The sequence below is a fragment of the Elgaria multicarinata genome, chromosome 3 (genome assembly GCF_023053635.1).
Source record: "Elgaria multicarinata webbii isolate HBS135686 ecotype San Diego chromosome 3, rElgMul1.1.pri, whole genome shotgun sequence".
NCBI classification, from domain to species: Eukaryota; Metazoa; Chordata; class Lepidosauria; order Squamata; family Anguidae; genus Elgaria; species Elgaria multicarinata.
In genome coordinates, this window is record NC_086173.1 from 4624002 (window position 1) to 4648378 (window position 24377).

Consider the following 24377-nt stretch of genomic DNA (forward strand, 5'->3'; position numbering starts at 1 on the left):
CTCCAGTTGCAATTCTGGTTTTCATGTCTTGTCATCCAATGGAGGAGTCATCATTCAGACCTGTCAATCTTGCTCAGCCACAGGCAACCCCCTGGATTGGGGGTCCAGCTGGAATCACGCGTGACGAGAAAGGAATATGCATGAGTTTGAGAGAAAAGGATAGTGAGGACATGGGCAAAGTTTGAGGGAGGTAAAGGGGAGACTTAATATCGAAATATTTTATTTATATTTTATTTATTTATTACATTTTTATACCGCCCAATAGCCGAAGCTCTCTGGGCGGTTCACAAAAATTAAAACCACAATAAAACACCCAACAGGTTAAAAACACAATTACGAAATACAGTATAAAAAGCGCAACCAGGATAAAACCACGCAGCAAAGTTGATTATAAGATTAAAATACAGAGTTAAAACAGTAAGATTTAAATTTAAGTCACAATTACGTGTTAAAATACTGAGTGAATAAAAAGGTCTTCAGCTGGCGACGAAAGCAGTACAGTGTAGGCGCCAGGCGGACCTCTCTGGGGAGCTCGTTCCACAACCGGGGTGCCACAGCGGAGAAGGCCCTGCTCCTAGTAGCCACCTGCCTCACTTCCTTCTCCCACCTCTCTGGGGAGCTTGTTCCACAACCGGGGTGCCACAGCGGAGAAGGCCCTGCTCCTAGTAGCCACCTGCCTCACTTCCTTCTCCCACCTCTCTGGGGAGCTCGTTCCACAACCGGGGTGCCACAGTATGATTTTAAGAAAAAAGAAGGGGGGAGAAAAAGGACCCCTCAAACCCAAATTGAACTCCCTTCTCTTGCTCTCAGCCCTGGGAGCTGCCAGCAGATACTGCATCTTTAACGTTGCCTTGTCTCGTTCACACATCACTGTATTTATGTTGTTCGCAGCCTAACGGTAGCGGCCAGGGCAAAGTCACGGGGTCATTTTTGCTGCCGCCACCACCACCCGTGGCCAGACCAGTGCCCCTTCCAATGCCTGATACAAAATCCACCAGCACTAACCCAGAGGGCGGAGCACCGACACCAGCGTCACCCTGTAAGTGGACCCAAGCGTAACCCAACCCACCAAGCGAAACACGGCTAAGTCACCTTCTCCCACCCCCCACCCCAAAGCCCTCCGAAGACTAGGGGGTTGAGCAGGGCAGAAGAGCAGGAGGAAGGGCAAGGAAGAGAAGAAGCAGAAGAATGCGCACAGTGACAGATGCAGAAGAACCAGGCGCGTAGGATGCACTACTGGAGAGAAGAAAGGAGAGAGGAACACAGTGTAGAAAGATGAATGGGGGAACGAGAGGAAGGAAAGCAGGTTATAAGCAGATGGTAGATCAAAACGGCGGGTTTGGGGCATCATGCTGTCATCATCAAGTCTTGTGCTTTATGCTTGTTTTAAAAGTTGAAACACCCCATCTGATCCCTTTCCAAAGCTGCCATCACCCCCTCACCCCCTTCCATCCCATTCCCCAGCGTTTAAAGATGCAGTAGCTGCCCAGCTCCGCCACCTTTAATTTTTTAAAATTTTATTTTATTCATTACGTTGTTGGTTGCCATGGTGGCTCCTGGGTAAAGATTGAGTTTTTTTTTTTTTTAAAGGAACAAAAATAAACCATACTTCTACAATTCCGAGAATAAGAATTACTGTTAGATGTTTTGTTTGGTTTTTTGGGTGATATGAGGGAGGGTTGCGTTTATGGGTGTTCATCTGGTGCCTAAAAAAAAATCAATTTCTATTGAGATCCATAGCAAGCTTCCTGTCATCCCCTTGAATGGTGATTTGTGCTTCCTCTGGAAAGGGTGTGCCTGTGGGTGGGGAAAGGAGGGGAAGTTGGGAACCAGGACTTCCAGATGCTGTCCCCAGGGTATGGTGAGAAACAGGACCCAAACACTGGAGTGGGGGCAGGTGGATCAGAAACCCAGGACTTCTGTCCCCACCTTAAGGAGGGTAGATGTGTCTTATGGCTGGGGTGATGGTGGCTACGAGCTAGGACACCTGCCTCTATTCCCAGCGGTGTGTGTGTTGGGGAAGGAGGTGTCCACCACATCTATTGCAGACGGAATGGGAGTCAAGACTCCTGGGTTTTCCAATGATGAAGTAGTTCTCACCATCTTTCTTAGCTTAGGGGTGTCCCTTTGGGGAAAAAAAAGGATCGGCTACCACTTCCATTTTCCTTTTGCTTTCTCTCCTTCCCTCCTTTCTTTTTATTTTATTTTATTTTCCTATATCTGTGCTCATGGCATTGCTCACTCTCACGCTGTTCATATTCTCCATTAAATTGGTGGTGCGGTGACGTTGGGGAGGGGGAAGTGAGAAATGAAGGAATGGGGACAGGCAGTAGGTATGAAAGGAAATTCTGGAGTTACGTGTGAACTGGTTGCTCTCTTTCCCACGTTCATAACAGGGCTGACAGTGGATTCATAGGGTGTGTGGGTACGGCAGCTGCTTTTAAGATTGAGATCAGATGCCATTATGCAATAAGAGTTGATCTTCATGATCAAGCAAGCTCAACAAAGTACTGGTGCTGGCAGGCAAGGGCTTAAAACAATCACATTATTATTGTTGTTGTTGTTATTATTATTATTCCTCAAATTGACTGGATGGTTGAATGTTCCTCCATGGTAAAAAAAGAAGAAGAAGCTTCTATTCACATTAAAAGCTAGCATATCAGCATGAAGACTGGCCTAGAACCATTCTCTTTCATTTGTTCATTTGCTCATCTTGTTTGTGTAGATTTTTTTGATTATTATTATTTATTATTTTGCAAGGGGGAACATTCAAATATTCAGCCCCCTTCCCAAGTCTGCAGTGGTACAGTCCAGCACCAGATATCTTATGTGAGTCTGCTAGTTGTGTAGCTCAGCTCTTTGTCCTACTTGGTAGCCAGAGCGCAACAAAGAGGAACGGAGCCCCAAGGGCTTCCCGTGTTGCACGAGAAGCCGGGGCGCACACGGAGCAACTTGGTTCTGGGAGTTGGCAGTGAGAGGGAGGCTTTTCCTTCTTGCTTCCGATCTCTGAAACCAAGCCTGGAACTGCCCGATCAAGAGCTGTTGCCTTCCCATCAAGATCCTACGGGGATGTTTGTGATTGGAGGCTGAGTTGAAGGTGAAATGCCACACTTGACTGTTTTGCGTGTGTGTGTTAGCGTGTGGTTTCAGAACCTCCTAGGGAGCTTTCACAGTATCTCTGAGTATATCTTGGTCTAGATGGGTTTCCACATTGGAGATCAGCCCTGGGGTGGGGGAATCTCCCATGCCTACTCCCTGCCCCTCACTCAACCTCACTGAGAGCCCTGTCCTCCTTTGCCACCACACAAAATACCAAAGAACTGAGCTCAGTTATTTCTGGCACACAGTGCTATGCCCAGGGGAGGCACGCAGACCACGAGACTCCATCTCCTGGCAGGCCCATACATGGGCATGTTTTGGAATGCCATCCACTCCACCAGTGGGCAGTAGGTTTGTCTCAGGCTGCTGATAGCACTTTCCACAAAGAAGCCCCCCAGCCACCTCCAGGGATGAAGAGAAAACTAGACCAGGAGATGAAGGATTTGAGCTACTAGAGAGAGAGTGAGAGAGCATGCACAAGAGAAACGAAGCCTGTGGAATGAAGACCAGAGTCTCCCCATCATCAGTCAGCAAGGCTTGTGCAAGGCTGCACTGCATGATCCAAGAGGAGGCACCCCAGGAATGCCACAGAGGATGCTGGCATGTGGCTTCATGGAGGCCTCTAAAAGTTGCTGCCCTGAGCAACTACTGGAGTTGCTCATGCAGTCAGGCTGCGCCTGTCCATCAGGGCCCCTAAATGCACATCTCTCAAGAAACAATCATTTGCCACCCTTCTCAGCAGACCCCCAATCACAACCTACCTCAGGCTATCCTGCTCTCTTGAGCCCTTGGAGGAGAGGGTGTTCTGGGGAGGGAGGGAGGGAGGGAGGGAGGGAGGCAGGGAGGGGGGTTGCCCAGTTTCCCGCTGGATTTTGCTGTCTTGAGTCTCATCTGGCAAGCCTGCATGCCCATCCTTTTCCATGACCACCATCAATGCCTTCAGCTTCACCCAGTGGCCCTAACGGCCTCACATCTCTTTCCCCTTCAGCATTCTCAGCGCCAGGCTCCTCCTCCTCTGCCAACCGGTTTGTCGGCATCGGACCCCGGGACGGCAACTTTCTAAACATCCCCCAGCAATCTCAGGTAGGGGGAACAGCTTCACAGGGCGTGTATGTGTGGCAGTAGCCCAAACATAGCTTGCATTATGTGGGGTGGGGTGGGGTGGGGTGGGGGTGGGGTGACGGGCATGGTTTCACTGAAGGGATGGATGGGGTGAGGCCGGATCCAAACAAGCACATGTCTGATGGAACTCTTCAGCGCCATCGTATTCTGCACCAAACGCTCCCGGGGCAGCGCACAACTGGAAGAAGAATGTGGATCGCCTCAGGTTTTTGATTCCACTGTGGGAATGATAGGGAGCCTAGTGGGTAGAATAAAAGCTGAGATTGAATGTCAGGACTCCAGGGTTGCGTTGCTTGGGGCGCCATCAATACCACAACTCTCTTTGGCATTCTCTAAAACAATTTCGTAACATAAATTGCAGTCTCCCTTTTCCCGATGGCAAACTGAGGTTCTTTGGCTTGTGAGTCTGTGGCGAAGATGTAATTTGAGTGCAGAACTCCGATGTTTGAAGTGTGGAGTGCAACGGCAAAGGGGTTGGAATTTGGACGGGGAAGGTCTTATCAATCGGCTCAACTGCAATGCTCACTGGGTCACTTTCTCTCAAGGCTGTTGCATTTGATGCCTTTCCCACACATTTGTTCTCATGACCCACTGAAGTAAGGCTAGGCTCAGGACCACCTCAAATGTTGGACTTCACATGGGAAGCTCTACCACACAGGGAAAAGCATGAACCGCGTGTGTAAATGTCACGTGTATTTCACGCCGTACACAGTTTGGGAGACGGCCTCATCTTGCCATATGTACACTGCTTGCAGCTAGTAAAATAGACACACGTGCACTCACTATTATTAGCTGCACATTTGCCTGCATAGAAATGTTTTGGGGAAAGTGTAGATGATCACTTGTGGTGAATTCACACGAATGCCACGTTGGCACAGGGCACTAAACTATAGTTTAGCATTTTAAGAATAAGCCACAGTGAATTTTGACCTTGCACTTGCTCTTGTAGCAAGGAGGAGTTAAAAGTTTCTGCTGCTTATTTCAATGAACCACAGTTTGACTGCAGTTAAGGTTAACTAGAGTGTGTTTAAACAAGCCAGCTTCATTACCTATGGTTTGAAGTTGGTTTGCCCCAAACAAACCATAGTTAAGAAAAACAATAGCTTGTCAGGTTTGGACAATGCAGCAAGTTGCAGTTAACCTCTAGTGCAGCCGTCCTCAACCTGGGGCACTCCAGATGTGTTGGACTGCATCTCCCAGAATGCCCCAGCTGGCTGGGGCATTCTGGGAGTTGTAGTCCAACACATCTGGAGCGCCCCAGGTTGAGGAAGGCTGCTCTAGTGCAGTAGTTCCCAAACTTTTTCAGGTCACTGCCCCCTTGGTTCCACAAACTCATGCCCAGTGCCCCCTGCCCTACACTATAAAAATCATTATTCAGAATAGCAGTTTTCAACGACCCACTAAAGAAGATAATAACAATAAAATTCAAAACAGTAACAATTAATTGAATATTTATTCAAACTCCGAAGCACTTGCAGCAGGCTTGCCAAGGGAGGGAGGGAAAAGAGAGAGAACACCTCTGTTTTGCAGCCGGCGTGGCGGGGCACACCAAGCAGGGTATGTCTCTTCATTAGCGTTTTGGTGCTTTTGAAATATTTCAATTCACCGTTAAAAGGACTCTTCTTAAATGGTATTAATACATGTGTGGATTCTTCCCCTATATGGCTTGGGACCAAACTACCTTCTCCCATAAAAATGTCCCTGAGTTTTAAGACCTGCTGGAGAGGCGCTTCTCGGAAAAGACCACTTCGAGCGCCCCCCCTGCTGCCCCCTTGCCTCTTAGCGCCCCCCTGTGCAATCCCACCGCCCCCAAGGGGGCAGTACCACCCACTTTGGGAACCACTGCTCTAGTGGAAGCAAAAACATCCAAATTCCTCCTGGTGGTTGAACCAGAGGAGTGGCGTGGCTTCTTGTTCTCATAGTTTACTGCAGCCTTCCCCAACCTGGCACCGTCCAAATGTGTTGGACTATAACTCCCATCATCCCCAGTCAGCATGGCTGAAGTGTACAGTGCACGCATGCCAGGAAGATGCCATTTGTATACAGTGAAATACACGTGATAATCTACATGCGGGCTTCACCTTTTTTCCTGCACGGAAGTTGAAGCGTAATATGTGAAGCTGCACCACTGCTGGGTGACGAGAAGAAATTAAAACAGATTAAAAAGGGGGGGAAAACTTTGATGGTGAAAGAAACAAGTTACGAAGGACACTGTGCCGCACTGGCTCTCTTTGCCCTATCATCATTTCTCCACTTCAAACAGGCCTCCCTCTTTGAAGCCCCCAAACCTCTCCCCACCCCCGCCTTTGCCTTTTTAATATTCCCTTGTTGTTGCTGCTGCTCCACCGGTCTCAGGTTGCTCTACGGCCTTTCGGTGTTCCAAGTCAGGGAGGAAACTCACTGCCAAGCAAAGTGGCAGGAGGAGAATCTGATTGGTTCCTTGGTGCCTCCCATGAGAATTATAAAGGCATAGGAGAGGACGCTAGATCCAGTTGGGAGGCAGCATTGTCAGCTGAGCCACTTGTATTTTTGCGACTGGTCAGCCCGTTACTGTGCAAAGTGTTTGTGTGGGGGAAGAGAGATCCCCTGTGGAAGAGAGACAACAGCAGTAAGTTGCAGTGGCAGGACAGAGCTGGCGTTATTCCAAGCACTGCAGTGGAATCACTTAATCGAAAGCTACGTAAAAAGCTGGTTGTGGAGGTACCATTGGGCCAAGACCCTTTTCTTAACATCAGCCACCAGAGAATGAGACCAATGCCAGCAGGAGGGATTCTACACGTCGTACTGAGGGTGCTTCCATGCGCCCCCAAAGTGATCGTGTAGCTTGCCTGGAAGAAGAGACGAGGAAGAGGCGTCCTTGCCGCCGCCACCGCCGCTGCCACCCACCTCCCTCCTCGCCTGCCGGGACGGAGAGCTCGGCGGAAGAAGGCGGGGTGGAGAGTGAAGCTCTCCACCCCACCTTCTTCCGCCGAGCTCTCCGACCCGGCCGGTGAGGAGGAAGGTGGGTGGCAGCAGCGGCAAGGATGCCTCTTCCTCGTCTCTTCTTCCAGGCAAGCTACACGATCGCTTTGGGGGCGCACTGGGGGCGCATGGGAGCACCCTCAGTACGACGTGTAGAATCCCCCCAGCTCTGTGTGTGCAGCACTGGAAGTGCATTTTCAGAGTCTCAAGAGACGTGGACTTTAGGCATTGTTCTGGGATGGAGCAGTGGACATGTTGGCAATTCCAGGTCTGGCGCACTCGTGGGCGTGCTTCTCTCTAGTACACTACACCACTATGTGCAAAGACTGTGCTGAGATTTGGAGGCTCCACTCCTCCTCCCCACGCTTCCTAGTCTGGAATTCTGCAGGGAATCCTTTCCTGATGCTAATGTCTGGCTTGTCACGAAGCTTCGCCCTGCGTTAGCCCAGAAGGTTCTTTGGGGTAGAAGTAGACAGATGACATTATATTTTCACATTAGGCTTAAATGCATCTTTGAGCCTGTTTTGCACTTGTCTGTATCACATGTGAATGTTGTTACAGAAGTAGAACAGAGTGGGCAGACTAGTAGACACCTTGCTAATGGTGACTTCACATTCACAGCACAGATTGTTTTAAGCCAACTAAAGACTCACATATTTGAAAATGCACTCAAAGTTGTTTCCTAACAACCTGAAACCACATATTCTGTGCCCTCAGTAGTAGTAGCCCTAACCTGGATGTAGCACTAGTGACACCATATCACGTACCCACAACAAGAGAGGATTGCCGGCTCACCAGTTTTTCTCCCAAATTCGGAAAGCCCTGCAAGATTAAGTCGTTCAGCCAATGCCAAGCATTAGGGAGAAATGCAGAGTCTTTTAAAAAGTTCTCAAAATGCCGTGGTCCTGGAGGGGCAGGGGATGTCAGAGAGGAGTATGTTGCTCAGCACAAGTGCAACCCTAGTACCACTCCAGACTTCAGCGGAAGAAATAGTTAGGGAGGAGAAGGGACTGCATTTTTTTCCTAGCCGCAGAACGTTGCTGTTTATTTCCCGCAACATACATGTTACCTGGGGGGGAATACCCTATAACAACTGAGTAGCAACTCTGTGTTTATTATGTAGTGAGACAATAGGCTGGCATGTCATATTACGTAGGGAATAGTTTAATCCTGCCCGTACCGTGACTGGTGGCAGAGACGTGGAGCTGTAGAGTAGCAGGAAAAGGCTGGGTTAAAGCGGAGTGGGAATGACCCCCGTCCACCCACCCTCCAGCCTGCTCTCTCCCCGGCTCCTCCTGTCCTGCACAAGAGTGCTCTCAGCTTGATCTGCCTTTCCTTCCCAGCCTCCATTGCTCCCTGGCGGCGAGTGAAGGAGCTGGAACAGAGCTGGAATGAGATCTGCTCCCCTTCCTATCCCATAACCAATGTCACGTCTGGCCCGTCTGGTTTCCCCGAGCAACCAGACATGATGTCACACCCAGATGAACTTGGACTTGGGGGGCCGGGCAGGGAAACAATGGTCCGGAGTGAGGCTGGACCAGGGCCCAGCACAGTCGCAGGAATAGCAGGGGCACTTCTGCCAGCAACTTCCATACTTCTTGCTTTCTCCTTGTTTTCCGTTTCGCCTTTCTGGTTTTATTTCATTTTCCATTTCTTTCTTTTTCTCCCCTTTTCTCCCCCACCACCCCGCTTTCTTTCAATGCACTCCAATCATTTTCTTTCTAGCTCTGATACTTCTCTCCCCCCCCCCCCCTTGATTCTTTTTGGTTTCTAAAACATTTCTCATCCCTGTTGGGTCGGTAGCAGATGGGGAGGGGTTGCTCCATCCCATCATGCATAAGCTGGTTGGGGGATATTGAGGTATTTCTCAACCAAGGCACTGCCAGGTGGGCTCCAAGCATTGCCAAGGGGCCTTTAACGGCTGCATGTGTATTTTGGGTTATGGTGTGTGTGTGTGTGTGTGTGTGTTGGGGGGATATTCCCTGCTCCATTGGCTAGGCTACAGTATATTGGGGGAGGGCAGATGTTACCACAGTAACCAGTGACTTTTCTGAACTCTGGATTCAGGCAGATGGAGGAGGACAAAAGAGGAGAAGAAGAAAAAAAGAATTGGGGGAGAAAGAGAGAGCAGGAGAATGCCTGACAGTCCCCCCTCTCTCAGCTGTGGCTTCTGGCTGGTGCCCACAGGAACAGCTGCAGATCCCGTGAGGTGTGACAGACCTTTGCTTCTGGCCACTCTGCTTTCATTGTTGTTGTCGTTAAACATTCATTTAATGCCAACAGTGTGTGCAGAACGCAGTACTGACCCAGGCTCTGCCCAGTTGGCCTAAAGTCTAAGGCTGCACCAGCCCCGCAAGCAAACTTGCTGGCTTCTGTTCTGGCTGGTGCGTCTGATGCATTTCAAGCTGTTGTCTTGTCCTTCCAATGCTCTGGTCTGGCCCAAACCGGGCATTATGGGAGCGTGGCTGATGCGGACCTACTGTACATCTCCCAGCTCATATCTCATAAAAGACAATACATGACATAGCATCATAGTACTCTCCCCATAGTGTGGCTCTCCCACACTAGAGGCCTTCAAGAGGCAGCTGGACAAGCATCTGTCAGGGATGCTTTAGGGTGGATTCCTGCATTGAGCAGGGGTTGGACTTGATGGCCTTGTAGGCCCCTTCCAACTCTACTATTCTCTGATTCTAACAGCAGCAGGCCAGTGGTAGCCATAGAGGGGCTGGCAGGAGCTGCAAAATCATACCCACTTCTTTGTCATGTAAAAATATTTTTCATCATGGTGGCAACAGACTGTGTGAAGTGCCATCAAGAAAGAGGATAAAAGAACCACCAATAGCAAGCTTTAGAGTCAAACTAGACCTGATAGGTCACCCATGTGTTTTTCTGTGTGTGGTCTGCCCCATTCACATACAGAGAGAGGGGGAGCTCTGATTGCAATATGAGAAGAAGCACGAAGGTGAGGAAAACAAAACCATTCTTCCTACACCTTCCCTCGCTGTGCTGTGTTGTTTGAAGCGCTTTTGTCAGTTCCTATAATGGAGGCAAGCCAGGCTGGGGAGAAAGTGCTTGAAGTCAGGTAGCAATGCGGTGAAGTAAGGCAGGAGAGGGTTTAGCTTTTGTCATCCCGATGTTCACTTTCCTCTGAAACAGTGGACTTTCCCCCCCTCCTTAACTTCCTACTTTATCTGAATCAGGCAGATACACCTCAGGGCATCCATACAAGGCTTTTATTGCACCATCACCTTGCCTCATTCATGGAATCTTACAGGGGGTCCAGGTGGCAAGGTCTTCCACTTGGAGCCCTCCCATATTTCCCCACTGCTTCTTTCATCTTTTTTTTTTTTTTTTGGTAACACAGAAAGTCCATTAAGGAGAAAAAAGACAGAATTGCTTCACAATGCCTTCTTATTAGAATCATAGAATAGCAGAGTTGGAAGGGGCCTAGAAGGCCATCGAGTCCAACCCCCTGCTCAACGCAGGAATCCACCCTAAAGCATCCCTGACAGAGGGTTGCCCAGCTGCCTCTTGAGTGCCTGTAGGGTGGGAGAGCCCACTAGTGTTAGAAGTCCTCCATCAGGAAGCAGTGCAAATCATGTAGGCCTGAAGTCCCTGTGTTCAATCTAGGAAGCAATTGGGGCAGGAGCTCTGCAGCCCTCAGAATTATCTCTGTAGGATTCTTTCGGTAGCTTGCTAGAAGCTGGAACGGCTTCTAGCAAGCCAGTACTTAGCTCTGTGGCTAGGCTTATGGGGATGGAGCTAAAAGGAAAAGAGGCAGACTCAGGACTGAAGTGGGCAGAGGAGTGTCAGCTAACATGCCAGGCAATCATCTTAAAGTGAAAGCTGGGGGTAACATATCAATATGACAGTCTCTCAGACTGTGACTTCAGTAGCCACGTAGCTGGGAATATTAGCTGAAAGCTCCATTGCTTCCCCCAATCCTGTGTGGGAAGAAGTGGGAGAAAGGCTATGCTTTGCAGCTTTTAAATCAAGAGCAGTGTGGAGTGGGATGATGCAGCCCCATCACTGCTGCTAGCATAGCTCTTGCACTCCTTGCCAGGGCAGATCACACTGAACAATGGCGCAACAGCATTGGCGCTCTTTTGAGATCCACAGATTTGCACTGCTGCTGATGTAGCCTGATGCCTCTCAAGGGTAGTTGAGACAAGTTCAGCAGCAGCTCAGAGATGCTGAGGTTCATCGCAGGTACATTTTTGTTCTGGTTTACCCTCGAATTATCCCATTTTGGTTTTATAGGGCTTATATAGTGCTTATATAGCATATGAAAACTTGTAAACTTAGACCTCTGCTGTGGTGCGTTGCGGAGATCCATTGAGGTTCACTCACACGTGTGGTTATCCACCCCCGTCGCCCCAGATCTTCTTTGTACTTCCTCCTACCGTTTATTGGTTGTTTGAAGTGGGGACAGCTCCCCCTCTGACAACAGGGATTGGGTTTTGCTTCTCTTCTTACTGAACACCAAAGTAGAACGTTACGTAAGACTGCAGTCAACTCTTTTGCATGCTTACTCAGTAAATAAATCCCATTGAGTTCAAGAGAATGCATTTCCAAATTAGAGCCCCTCGGATTGCAGTCTTAATTTTTGCAACTTTAAAAAGGGGGGGGGGGAAAGGGGTGGATGGCTGGGGTGGGGGAGCGAAGCGAGGTAGGAAGTGGCCATCTGAACTCCCAGGGTACGGAGGAGGAGACTTCAAACGCAGCACCAGGACCTCCAATGACTGAGAAATTGAGAGCAAAATCACAGTTAGTGAGAGGATTAAGCTGTCATTTCCCATGTGGGGGCTCCCAATAAAAACTGGACCCCCCATTGTTAAAGAAAAGAAAAAGGTGGGGAGATGCAGGATCCCCCCCTCATGGAGAACGTTTCCATTTCTGTTTCCCCCTGTTTGTGTCTCCTGCCATCCCTCACTCAGCTTCCGGTGCTCAAAGGAATGGAAGTACGCTCTGTCTTTCCCCCACCAACTCCCGCTCAAATAAGAACAAGAGCAACACATGTTTTTAGGGAGACGAATCAATAAGGGAAGAGACTCACAGCTTGTATCTGTGATGTTGGGAGGAGCCCCAATCCCATAGAGAACAAGGAAGGGGTAGGGGAACGGGGCAAAGTAGGATGGAAAAGGACACACAGACACACACACACACACACAGATTCAGAAGCAGCCAAAGGACTTCGCTTGAAACTGACAAGACTTTTGGGTGAAACTGACCCGCCTTGTATTGCTTTGAATAGGGCTCTTAGGGACCTAAGGACCAGTGGAAAACTATAAATTGTAAGGGTTTAAGGGAGGAATTTTAAAAAAAATCATATATAATCAACAGATAAAACAATCAAATTAAAATATGGTATACTGAAAGCCCTCCTTAAGACCTTCCGCTTTACCAATTTGGATCTCTTTATCTTTAAAAGTGAGGGTGCTGCTGGCAAGGAGGGTGTATTTTCCACAGGCTTTGAAGCAAAGGCTCTGTTCAAAGCACACACAGATCTAAAGAGTCTCTCTCCCTCCCCACCACCTTCCTTTCCTCCCTCACAGTCCTGTATATATGAGGGTGAGGGTTGTTTCTGCTGCTTTGTGCTTGTTAAACTGGGGATTAGCCGGTCCTGTTTCCCCCGCAAGGAGAGAATGGGGGATTTCAGAAGCAGAAGAAGGAAAGGTTTTCAATTGGCACACCCCTCTCTTTCGTCAGCAATACCCCCCTTTGAAACCACGCCCACGAACCAGCGCCATGAAACGCTGTTTGAAAATACATGTTAAAGTTTGAGAGATGTGCTTTCGCATGACCGGAAGAACCAGACTTTCCGCGCACCAAAATATTTCGCTACGAGGGGCAGAAGAACCGCAATCACAGCAGGACATAGTCGACGTCATCGGAGTCCTTCACAGGGGAAGCAGACTATAACGTTCACGTCATTTGAGTCCATTGCATAGAATTCGCTGCAGCAGCACAATATCAGGCTGATGAGATGAAGCTCGCTGTCAGAAACGGAGTTTCCAGAAAGCAGTCGTGTGACTACGGAGGGTTTGCTCAAGGCATCTGAGAGATGCTATGACATGAAGGGACATCTGGAGATGGATTCATCCTTCACTGCCAAGTGGACGTTGTCATAGTGGAGTGACAACTCCTGACTGGCTTCTTAATGAGACGCGGCACTCTGATTGGCTTCCCAAGCATATAGTCTCAGGTTCTAGCCAATTGCAGAGCAAGGACAGCCAATAAGTGCTGTGCTTTTGCTGCTGCTGTTGTTTTGATTGATTGTTTCCAAATCCCTAATTTGTATGAGTCCCCCCCCCCCGCAACACCACCACCACCAAAAGATGTCAGTTTTTGTCTCTGATGCTGCAATTTAGCCAGTGCCTTGTGATTGGCTTAGAAGGCTAAGCGTCACTACACACCTCACCCAGTTGGAAGATTTAGATTAGGGATACATCTGCACTTGATTGGTTGGAATCTGTGACAATGAGTAATGGTCAGTAATCTGGTTGGCTGGCAGGGATTCACTTGGGTGTAAGAGCTGGCATGTTATTTTATGAAAGGAACATGGATTGGCCAAACAGGAGGGGATTTGTTGAGCAAAAAAGAGCTGGAGAGATTAAAAGCATCTCGGAAAGGAGCAGGGACGACTTGCTGGAAGTCGTAAAACCTGGGTTCTATACCCAGCCTGGGGAAGGGGGATTTGTGTCCTTGATCTGGGCAGGATGGGTTGACCTAGTGCTGTCTTTGCAGCCTGGAAAATTTGTTTCACTGCACAATCCCCTCCTGTAAAAGGGGGAATATTTCCACATTCCACTCTCTCCTAAAGCAATCCAGGTAGGGTGAGGTCTGAGGAGAGGAGAGAGCAGTGCACCTGGAAACTTGTGGCTCCTGCTTGGCTAGGGGAAGAGAATGAAGTCTGCTGATCTCAGGGCGGGGGTGAGCGTCAGCATTCCCCATGTGCTCCGAGAAGAGCAGCAAGAGATGCTGCCACTTCGTTTCCCAGCAATTCTTATGAATGCATTTAGGCTTATGGGGTTCCCAAGCAGGTGCAGCCTTTCCAGGAAGCTGCATCCAGGACAGATATAGAAAGGAAAGCTTCACCCAGTAAAGCAGACGTATTCTGTATGCCAGAGTGAGCAAGGGAAGCCAGATTGAAAGCTGGAGAAGAGCCTTCCCAATTGTGGTAGCAGAGCCCCTCCTAGTGGCCATTTTCAGTGCCTGCTTCTTCTCCGGAGAATCTGAATTATATGAAGCTGTCCTCCTTTCGCCTTCCGTTCCTTTCCTCTGCCACGCCTTCAGTGTCCTCCCTGTGCTGCAGATGGTGATTCTGTGGCAGTGTGGCTCCTTCCTGCCACCCTAGTTGGCATTGGCAGGGAGAAGATTGTCTCCACGCATTGCCTGCATCTCTGCCCCTGACTTTTCTGATCAGAAGGAATTTTTGAACTTTCAGACACTGTTCAGGCTCTGGCATGCAGATTAGAAGCCCATGATGGAGGTTCCTCTCCCTACCTGAACTGCACATAACAAGAATTGGTGTCCTTCTGCTCCTTCCTGGGTCGGCAAGGGGGAAAGTGCTTCCCCCCATCTCCTCCGAGGGGCAGAGGATGTGACAGTTCAAGACTGTAGGGGCCAGAGGGAGAATGGAGGTAGTTGGGACATCCCTTGTCCTTGATGGTTCAAACCAAATTCTTTGTCTTTCCAGGCAGCAGAGGTAGCTCAAGCTTCCACTGAATTCACCAAATTCTTGCTCACCTTTTCTTAACAAGGAAGCAGCTCCCGACAGGGCTCTGCAGTAGAATTGAGATCCGGTTTTCCCATGGAAGTTGACAGTGCCTTGAGAGCAGTTGCAAGAAAGGCGAGATAAACAGAGGGGAAAGTTATATCAGGTGTCATATAGAGATACTAAAGCGAAGGCATTCTTATCTAATTTTAGCACAAGTGCCAGCAGTGGCAGGGTAGGAAACCTAAATCCTGGGTGGTACAGCGGGTAGGGTGTCAAATGCGGCCTGGGTTCAAAAGCCTTGATGGCTTCGGCTAGTCACTCTGTCTCAGCCTGACCAACCTCACAGGATTGTTGTGAGGATAAAATGGGACGGAGCAACCATGCGTGCCGCCCTAAACTCATTGGAGGAATATGTGCATGCATTGCAGGACAGAGGCAAGGAATAAAGAGACAACACACAGAACTTTGGGTTTTAACAGGGGCCACATTTATTTAAATCTGCAAAAGGAGGTGTAATCTTATCGGGCATCCAGCCTGGTGTGCTCACAGACCTTGCTGAGAAAGGGCGAGCATTCCTATCCAGGGGGTTGGTGCTGCATCTTTCGCCCACTCCTTGGACGTCCCCATGAGGGGTAGGGAGACCTTCCCTCATCACTCCCCAACCCGGCCACTAGGCTCAAGGTGGGGTGAGAAAGGTCAGCCTCAGAGGTACACCTGATCTCCCAGCCTGACCACACGGCTCAACACTGGAAGCCCTCAGGAATACCTGTCACTACAACAGTGCCTATGGATGCTCACCATTCAAATCCCTCTGGATGCCCAGTCCTACCCGCCACGGGGGGGCGTCAAGCCACTTGGTTAGTTGCTCCCCCCACCCCTGCTGGAGGAATATGTGTATGCAAAAGTGTCTACCGAGGGGCAGAATTAGATGATGTGATAAAGGTGAGTCTGGCACTGAAAATGGCAGCCTGCTGTCTATCTGCAGCAGTTGATGACATGTAGTGAGAGGCAAAGGAACCATACGCTTCTTGGTAACGTCCAGACACGGGCGCATTTTGCTAAACAGGACAGAAAGGGGGAGGAAGTAAACCCAATGGAGGAGGGCTATTTTCATGTTTATCTTGCTGTCTATTTCTGCTCTAACACTTTTAAGCATATGCCTACAAACAAAAGTATGAGCGTGACAAAAACAGGTGTTTGGAAACACACCTGCAATTTGCACTGGCTTTGCTACGGCTCCCTGTTCAGCGTACACTTGATGGCTTCAGCAAACGGTTTGAAGCAAAAGGAGTTGAAGGGGCTTCTGTTTGGTGGAGCAAAGTGAGTGGAAATCCTGGTTTGGAATGTTAGGGAGGGACAAGTCAGGACCAAAAATGGGAAGAGAGGGTGGGAGCCCCCAGGTTGCCAGAATTGGGCAAAGACAGCAAAAGCAAAACATGATTGGAAGAATCATAGAATCATAGAATCATAGAATAGCAGAGTTGGAAGGGGCCTACAAGGCCATCTAGTCCAACCCCCTCCTCAGTGCAGGAATCCACCCTAAAGCATCCCTGACAGATGGTTGCCCAGCTGCCTCTTGAAGGCCTCTAGTGTGGGAGAGCCCACAACCTCCCTAGGTAACTGATTCCACCGTCGCACTGCTCTAACAGTCAGGAAGTTTTTCCTGATGTCCAGCCGGAATCTGGCTTCCTTTAACTTGAGCCCGTTAAAGGAGGAAGGTGGGGCTTGATGGGTATCAATATTTCAGTATCAAACAAAGAAAAAAAGATTTTAATGCTCTTTTTTTAAAATCCTGCCTCCCTTTTTTGTGTCTTCTTCTGCTCCAGTCTTGGTTCCTCTGACGGGATCTTCAAGCGAAGAAAAATAATAATGATGATGATGATGATGATGATGATAATGATGATAATAGTTTTTCACCAAGCCCTGAGAATCAGAATCTTCAGTCCTTAGCCCATATCTTCACTGAGCTGCTCCTCTTCAAGGAAAAGTAAGAGACGTTGGGTAACACTACAGATGAGAAGCTTAAAAAAATTCACGTTGGACCTCCCCGATCCAAAGCAGATTTTGCATTTGCGTAAAAGAGTCTTGTCTTCTGCAAGGAATCCCATCAACACCTACAGAAGTCACGTAACCCTCTGTTACATTGATATGTAGGATAGCTCTGGACAGGCCATTCAAGCAATGGTTAAAAACAAAACAAAAGTGTTTTCTCTTCATCACGGGGAAGGAATAGCGTTCACATCAACCAGCCTCAAACCTCAAAACTGCACCAAGGTTTGCTAGGGATTATGTTTGTTGGGGAATTATAAAGGAGGTTGTTTCCTACAGTCTTCCTTGCTTACCGGCCTGATTCAAAGGAGGTTTCTGATCATACTAGAAGAAGCTAGGAGCACTTCCCCAGTTGGGGCTTGAAGAAAGTTGTGCTTTGTTCTAGGTCAGTAGTTTGCCTTTTAAAAACTCCTGCAAAATATGATACGGGCTGCAGACATTTGTCCTAAATTCCTAAATATATTTTAGAAAGACAATCCAGTGCATTGCTCTGGTTCAGAATTGGAAATGGTTTTGGTTAGAGAATGTCTAGGACCATAATACCTGGCCTTCACAACACAAGGTTCTCCCACCAAACATAAATTCCCTGTGCAGTTTCCTTGTTAACTGAATTAATATTGCATTCTCATTAGTTAAAAAAGCAAAAGCAGAAATGCTCCTGACTACCTGATGCCCGGACAAAATTCTATTCAAGAGCAAGGGATAGTCTCTCTCTCGTACATATCCTACATAAGCACAAACACACACTCAGCTGGCATCTTATCCCTTCTCTCCTCATCTTGGTGCCTGCTGCTTGCTCTGGTTGAACTTTTCCTGCCTCTCAGAAATGACAAATATTAGAACATCAGGGTTAATGCGGAAATCACTTCCAGTCTCATACGCCACAAATTGGGATTCTTTCAATAAACAAGAGAGGCAGGCATTCGTAGGTTCATGAGACCAAAACAGATAGGACTGGAAAGTTTTGTTAAGTATTTCTGTTAGGAAAGAGAACTCTTGCCTCCATTGAAAATGGGCAATTGTTTAGGAGACCGATTGGAGAGCTGTTTAAAACGTTTTAAATGAACAAAGCCAAGAGGCTACACTGCAGTTATTAATCCAGACAGATTTCGGGTAGCTGGCTCAGTCAGGCACATTTCTGCAGAGTGCCCAGCCTGGTCTGGACAGGGCGGTTGCATCCCTTTCCCGTTAGCTCCAGCGTTTTCTTTTTGAGGTTTTGGGTGTCTGTTGGTTTGATGCTCTTCCTGATCTTTTATCTCCACTTTGTTCTTTTCTTCCTTTTAGTTGTAGTATTTTCTTTGGCTTCCTCTACATACAGGTGACAACAGCAACAGAATTAAATGCAGGGTTTTTGTTGTTGTTGTTCAGACTAACAGAAAACGAAACCCTTGAAGCGTAATACACATGAACATTCTCAGCAAACGTCAGCGCAACAAAATGAATTATATAGAATTAGAGGTAGTGGAGGCTGCCTGACTGGTAGATGTGAGGGTTTGACATTGACATCTATACACTCACGCATGCACCAGAGTTGATCACACAGCTCCACGCACTTACCTCTTTCCTTTTCTCAGACTACAACAAAAAAGTGAGGAGAACACATGTCCCTCTCTGTCTTGCACCCATGAAAAGATGGTTATTTATTTTTCCGAAGGTCTGTGAAAGACACCTTTCTCTTTCTCCTTACCCCATGCTGATATTTGGGGATAGGAGCTTTGCCAAATTCTTTGGGATTCACCTCCAACCCTCCATCCCATCTTTCCTGTTAATTGTGTCCACCTCTTCCAGAGGGGTCACTGGTTGTTACCAGGCAACGCCGCACGGAATACTTAGGATAGGATAAGACAAGGTTCTATACTAGGATAGGGATGGAGGTATGGGTTATGGATTGTCTGATTTGGAATGGGCCAGGAGGATGCTGCAGGGAATGGGTTACCGTGCAATCTGTCCAGGGCAATTGCATTTGAGCTCTTGGTTTGTAAGGTTAGGAGTTGCCTCCCAAATGATTTAGTGGGAAAACCAGTTGATCTAGAGAACCTCCTGAAGCCCCCTGCTACCTGCCACAGTGATCCCCAGCTGATGCATGAGGCATCTGCAAGGACTTCTGGAGCAGACATAGCCCAGGAGCTGCTGGTGAGACCAGGAATCTGCACCCCTGTCCAAGTGCAATGATTTTCCAGTTCCAAATGGAGAAACAGGGTCAAGGAAGGGAATCCTGAGGGCTGCAGTTCTGCCTCTCCCATCCAGCAGCAGTAGGCTCCCCTGCCTATCCTCAACCCACTCGCCGGTTCCAAGTTGTCAGAGGAACATACTGGATCCCACAAACACACGACTCAATGGCGGACACCCTTATCAAAGGCCTGCTCTTATGGAGGAGTCACAAAGCCTAACCCTGCACAGCTGCAGGACAGCTGCTGCATGAAAGGGAGGGGGGGAGGTCTTCTTCTTGAGGAATATGGTAAGGGAATAAGTAGCCTGCAGAAAATATGTGCAGATGTTTTGTTTAGCTGGCACAATTGGCTGCTACAAAGATGTGTCCCCTTCCATCAATGGCATGAGCCAGGTCTGCTCCTGCCCAGTAAGAATGGAGACCTGGATTTCATGGGTTCTAGGACGGGTGCTCTGCTGCTTTCATCAGACCAGAGGCCCTCACCCAGTATCTTCAGTATAATGCAACTCAGAAGTGAAATGTAACCTGCCAGAGACAAAGCAACTGAGGCTGTAGAAAGACCATTCTCTTCAAAAGAGGGGCTTGGGAGAGGCATCATTCCCCATGATGTACACATACTTTTCTAGTAGCCTCTGCTCAGGCAGGTTTTTAAAACATTACAAAAAGCTGTTTACCAGAGGCATAAATGGTATCCGTGTACGTACCATGACCAGTGATTCCTCTTCCAGCCTGCTTCAGATTTCGAAGGAAAAACTACTGTCTTTTCTCTAGCTGAGCATTCATAAAGACTGAGGGTCGGGTTCAAATCTGTGACCTGGGCAGCAGCTGGTATTGGAACACAACCACCCACCCCGTTTTATGTTGTGAAAGGTTGAAGGGTACCCAGTTTTAAACCCTAGGTTACCATCTCTTTTTTTAAGAGCACCAAGCCATGGAAAAATCCCGCAGCTGTAGCAATGGGAACTGTTCCTACCTTTGTGATCTTAAGAAAACAGGCGTCTCCCCCTCCTCCAGTTCAGCCTACTCCTCATCTCCCCCTTTCTCACAACGTTGCAAGCACCCTTCTTTTGCCGGGTTCCACTGTGGCCTAAAACCTGAGCCTTGGACCTATGCTGAAGCTGATTCCAGTCCAGGGCAAGAAGGGCACCCACCGCCTCAGTGGAAATGCTGTACAGTTTTGGTTTTTAATTTAGTCATGAGCATTTGGAACGTCCCCAAATTAAGACTGTCCCACCCACCACCCACCCCAGTTCTTAGAAAGTGCAACCAAGCTTCTGTTTCTGCCAGGTTGGGCCATTTCTGAGCATAAAACAAGGTGCAAGGATGAAAAATAGTCCAAATGGCGTGAATCTGTTGCAAAATATTAAACACTGAAGGTCACCACTGTAGCATCTTTTCATGCTATAGCATCTTTTCAGTTCATAAATTTGTTCAGTTATTTAGGGTGACCATATTTGGGAAACCAAAAAAGAGGACACCTAGTGTGTGTGTGTGGGGAAGCAGCTTTCTGAGTCCTGCAGAAAGTACGTTATTCCCCCGCCACCTTAAAGAACCCGATTGGAGTGGAGGAGGGGAAAGGATTTCATTCGGCACCACCACCATCCACTCCAACTGGGGCCTTTTCTATAATGTCCACGAATTACCCACTTTCCCCTTTCAGATCTCAATTGGAGCTTGGGGTGGGGGAATGACGTGCCTCAAGAAAGCATGTCACTCCCTCCTGCCATGCTAATGGCAGCCTTAAAGAGGAAGGTGTGTCATTCCAGGACATTATTGAAAATTATAGAAAATCCCCCCTGACACCATGGAAAGAACAAAAACCAGGACAAATCCGGGGAAATCCTGACAGTTGGTCACCCTACAGTTATTACATTATTTAAAAGGAAAAAAATATCAGTCAAATAATCCAATCTAATTGCTTTAAGCGTCTAACTTTAAATGCGCAGCTATGGGGTGGTGCTGGTGGTATCTACAGTCAGTAAAAGCTGTAGGGGGCAGAGATTTGCCAGAGTCCAGAGGCAAGTGACCACAGATAGACAGCACTTAAAAACTGCTGGGTGGGGTGAGGGAGTAGCGGCTTTCTATTATTTTAATTCTGAAAAAGAAGCTCTGAATCCTAACAGTGCTTTGAGCATCTTGGCATCTGCCAGGGGATTGATGGTTGGGTGACAGCAGCACCTGGGTGGATGGCGTATGCAGTGCCCTCCACCTGCATGCTACCTGATTTGGGTCTTAAAGAAGGGTGAATGTAAACATTGAGGAGTAATCTGGAAGGGGTGCAATGGAGGACTTCAAATTTTGGTGACTGGAAGGTATGGGCAGCAGAAAGAAAGATACACAGGAATGTGTATTTAAAAGGGGAGGGGATTTTTTAAAAAAAACAAAATATATATTAGGGGTTTTGAAAGAACCAATTTTGTTTGCATTGAGCCAAGTGCAATGGAGTGCATAGTTTTAATATCTTTGTATGTTAAAGATTGTTAAGAAGAAGAGAAAAAAAATCTATTTTTGTTGCAAAGTCCTCTGTTCCCAGGGACTCTAAATAAATAGGGACAAAAGAAAAACCCAACCTTTGTAAGTATGGGGAAAAAAACGTTTTTCTGTTTATTTTTTCATTTGTTTATTTTTTTCCTTTTTTCTCGTTTGTTTTTTAAATCCTTTTTTAAAAGATTGATAATAATCGGGGTTTGGTTTCCCCCCTCCCCCTTTTCCTCATTAGTTTTGTCGTTTTATGGGAGGGCTGAAGGCAAAAGTTTTTCACACGCAAAAATAAATTTGTAAAAACACACACACACTGTATCAGGTTAAAAACATTGAAGAAAACTACAAAATTAAAACTAAAGGACAACAAGAAAAAAAAACTAAAAAAGCATAAAAGAAGAAAAAAATTAAAAATACAAAACCTGGTGCTTCTTACAATATAAAGTACATTAAAATCTCTATTATACATAGTTTATGAACCAATTAATTGTTATCATAAAGCACATTTTAGGAAACACGCATTATCCCTTCTTTATGTTTAGCTGAAAGGGGCAGCGGGCTTTGTGGTCAAACGCACCAGCAGCAGCCAGCAGCTTCTCATGGATCTTCCCAGGTTTGCCGAGCGAGATGGGTGATGGTGAGGTTGCCCTGGCAAAGGGAAAAGGTTCCTGCTGGAGCAGAGGCCGCCCTGAGCAGGCCGTGTCTCTCTGTCTCCTTTCGCTCCTTCCCCGCCCTCCATCACTCCCCTGTCTCGTTCTCCTGCCCTGCCGGTTCCCAAAGAGAGCTGAGCAAAAGAGTTGACGTTGAGTTTGGCCTTCCTTTCTACTCCCCTTCTTCGTAGACAACCTGCAGTGCGCACTTGCTCTCTCCCTCCTTCCTCTCATATATATATATATATATATATATGTGTGTGTGTGTGTGTGTGTGTGAGCTTCTCCTTGGAATGAGAAACCAAGTTGTGACGTCACCAGCAGCCCGCCCGTCGTCATCCTCCCCTGAGTTAGTTGCAACTCCTGCTTGCCCTTTCAACCAACCAGTGGAGCCCTTCCTCTGGACTCCCTTGCTGGATGGAGGGGCACAAAGCAGAAGCCCAGACCCAGACCCGACCCCACAACCTCACAGAGCATGGAAGGTTAATTGGAGACATCTCTCACTTCAGGGAAGGACCAAGATGGATGACTTTGCCTTACTCTTACCATGCTTAACTGGCCAGCTGACATAGTGCCTTTGTAAACCCATCTCTCGCTGGAACAGATGAACCACGTGCTCTGCCAGGGGGGCGGGTACAGGGAGTCCCACCCCTCCCCCTGTAATCCATGTGCTCAATACAGGGGAACGCAATAGAAAGCCTAGGCTTGACCAGCAAGAGGGAGGTACTTCGGCTGAAATTCATGGTGCCTCGTCCTCTTTGGCCTGGCTTCTGCTACCCCATGCAAAAGAGAGGGCTAGCAGTACCAAGGAGAGCGTGAAGGACGCATGCCACCAAAACAGCAATAGGGAAGGCTGCAGGGACACCCCGCCCCCTGCCCTTTTGCTCTTGGACTTGGACACCACCTTGCATGGAGCCCTGTTGGCAAGGAAGAGGGTCCTCTACAGGTCCTCTCTTCCTGTAGATACAAAGCAGGCCAATGGCTCCCTTGGGAGACCAGGAGGATGTTCGGTTTGCTTGAGAGTCCCAAGAGGATTCCATTTTGGGGTGGATGGCCCGCTCACTGGGCTCCGTCCAGCAAACCTACCGGGACCCGCCTTGCACTCCCTTCAGCTGCTTGTATGTGGGGAGGGGGGCTACGCCTTGGCTGTTTGGCCACCAATAACCACCTGTGGGCTCTAGATGATCCTCAGCCCTCACCCCCACCCCACCCCACCCACCTTGTGTGGAGCTCCTTGCCCCCCGTTTCCTCCCTCGCTTTAGAACAGCAGTCGGGCTTTCCTGTCTTCCCTTGCTAGACACCTCCAATTGCTCTCTTTGCCTCCCTTTCTGGCTCTCCCACCCCCACCCCCTGCAATTTCAACATGCACCCTCACCCCCTCACCCCATTTACCCCAAGCCCACTTCTCTCGCTCGGCAGCAAAACCTTGAGATCCATGAAACTGCAGCTTCTCTGACTGCATCCCCCCCTGTGCCCCTTTGAACAAGTTTCTTCTTTGGTTAAGAAACGCAGTATATATATGAGTACAGTACAGTATATATATATAGTACTAATGGAATTTGGTGTGCTTTTTCTCCTCATCCCCCATACCCCTTCCGCCTCCCCACCCCCACCCCCCACCCCCCTCACGCTCCCTTTGTGTCTTTGAGTCTGTCCTTCCAATTCCCCTCTCCCCCCCACCCGCTCCCCCCCACCCGCTCCCCCCCCCCCCGCACTTGAAAATAAAAGGTAGTTCTTTGTCTGTTTTTGTTCTTTCTGAGGTTCTTTCCGTGTCTAGCAGAATGCAGGTAGCCATATGTTATAACTGTCAATATTGCTTCACAACAACAAAAAAAGAAAAATATAGGAAAAGGAAAAAAAAAGAGAAAAAAAAGAAGAAGAAAAAAAAAAGAAAAAGAAGAATCCAAACTGTTTTATCATTTTTGCCTGAGCTTTCTTCGGCTTTCTCCATTGGAATGGCTTTATTGTGTTATGTGAATTTAAAAAAAAAAAAAAAAGAGAGAAAAAAAATGTTTTAAAAGGTTTGAAAACAAAACACAAAAAAAACTACATATATTCCAAAAGAAAAAGACAAAAAAAAAAAAAAAAACCACCATCGGCTTCCCTCTTCCCCTGTCCCCACCAA

At 48.0% G+C, this 24377-nt stretch overlaps 1 protein-coding gene across 7 annotated transcripts in view; it reads left to right on the forward strand.

Annotated features, from left to right (window-relative positions):
* NFIX (nuclear factor I X) overlaps positions 1–21907 on the forward strand; it is a 258997-nt gene extending 237090 nt beyond the window's left edge. For 3 of the 7 annotated variants that reach the window (XM_063119151.1, XM_063119153.1, XM_063119152.1), the window contains 3 exons: positions 892–1039; positions 4088–4182; positions 16729–21907. In XM_063119151.1, the coding sequence (XP_062975221.1) occupies positions 892–1039; positions 4088–4182; positions 16729–16743 (258 nt within the window). In that variant the 3' untranslated portion in view covers positions 16744–21907. The remainder of the gene's footprint in view (positions 1–891; positions 1040–4087; positions 4183–16728) is intronic. The other 4 variants (XM_063119158.1, XM_063119154.1, XM_063119156.1 and 1 more) reach the window with 2 other exon arrangements.
* The last annotated feature ends 2470 nt before the right edge of the window (positions 21908–24377 follow it).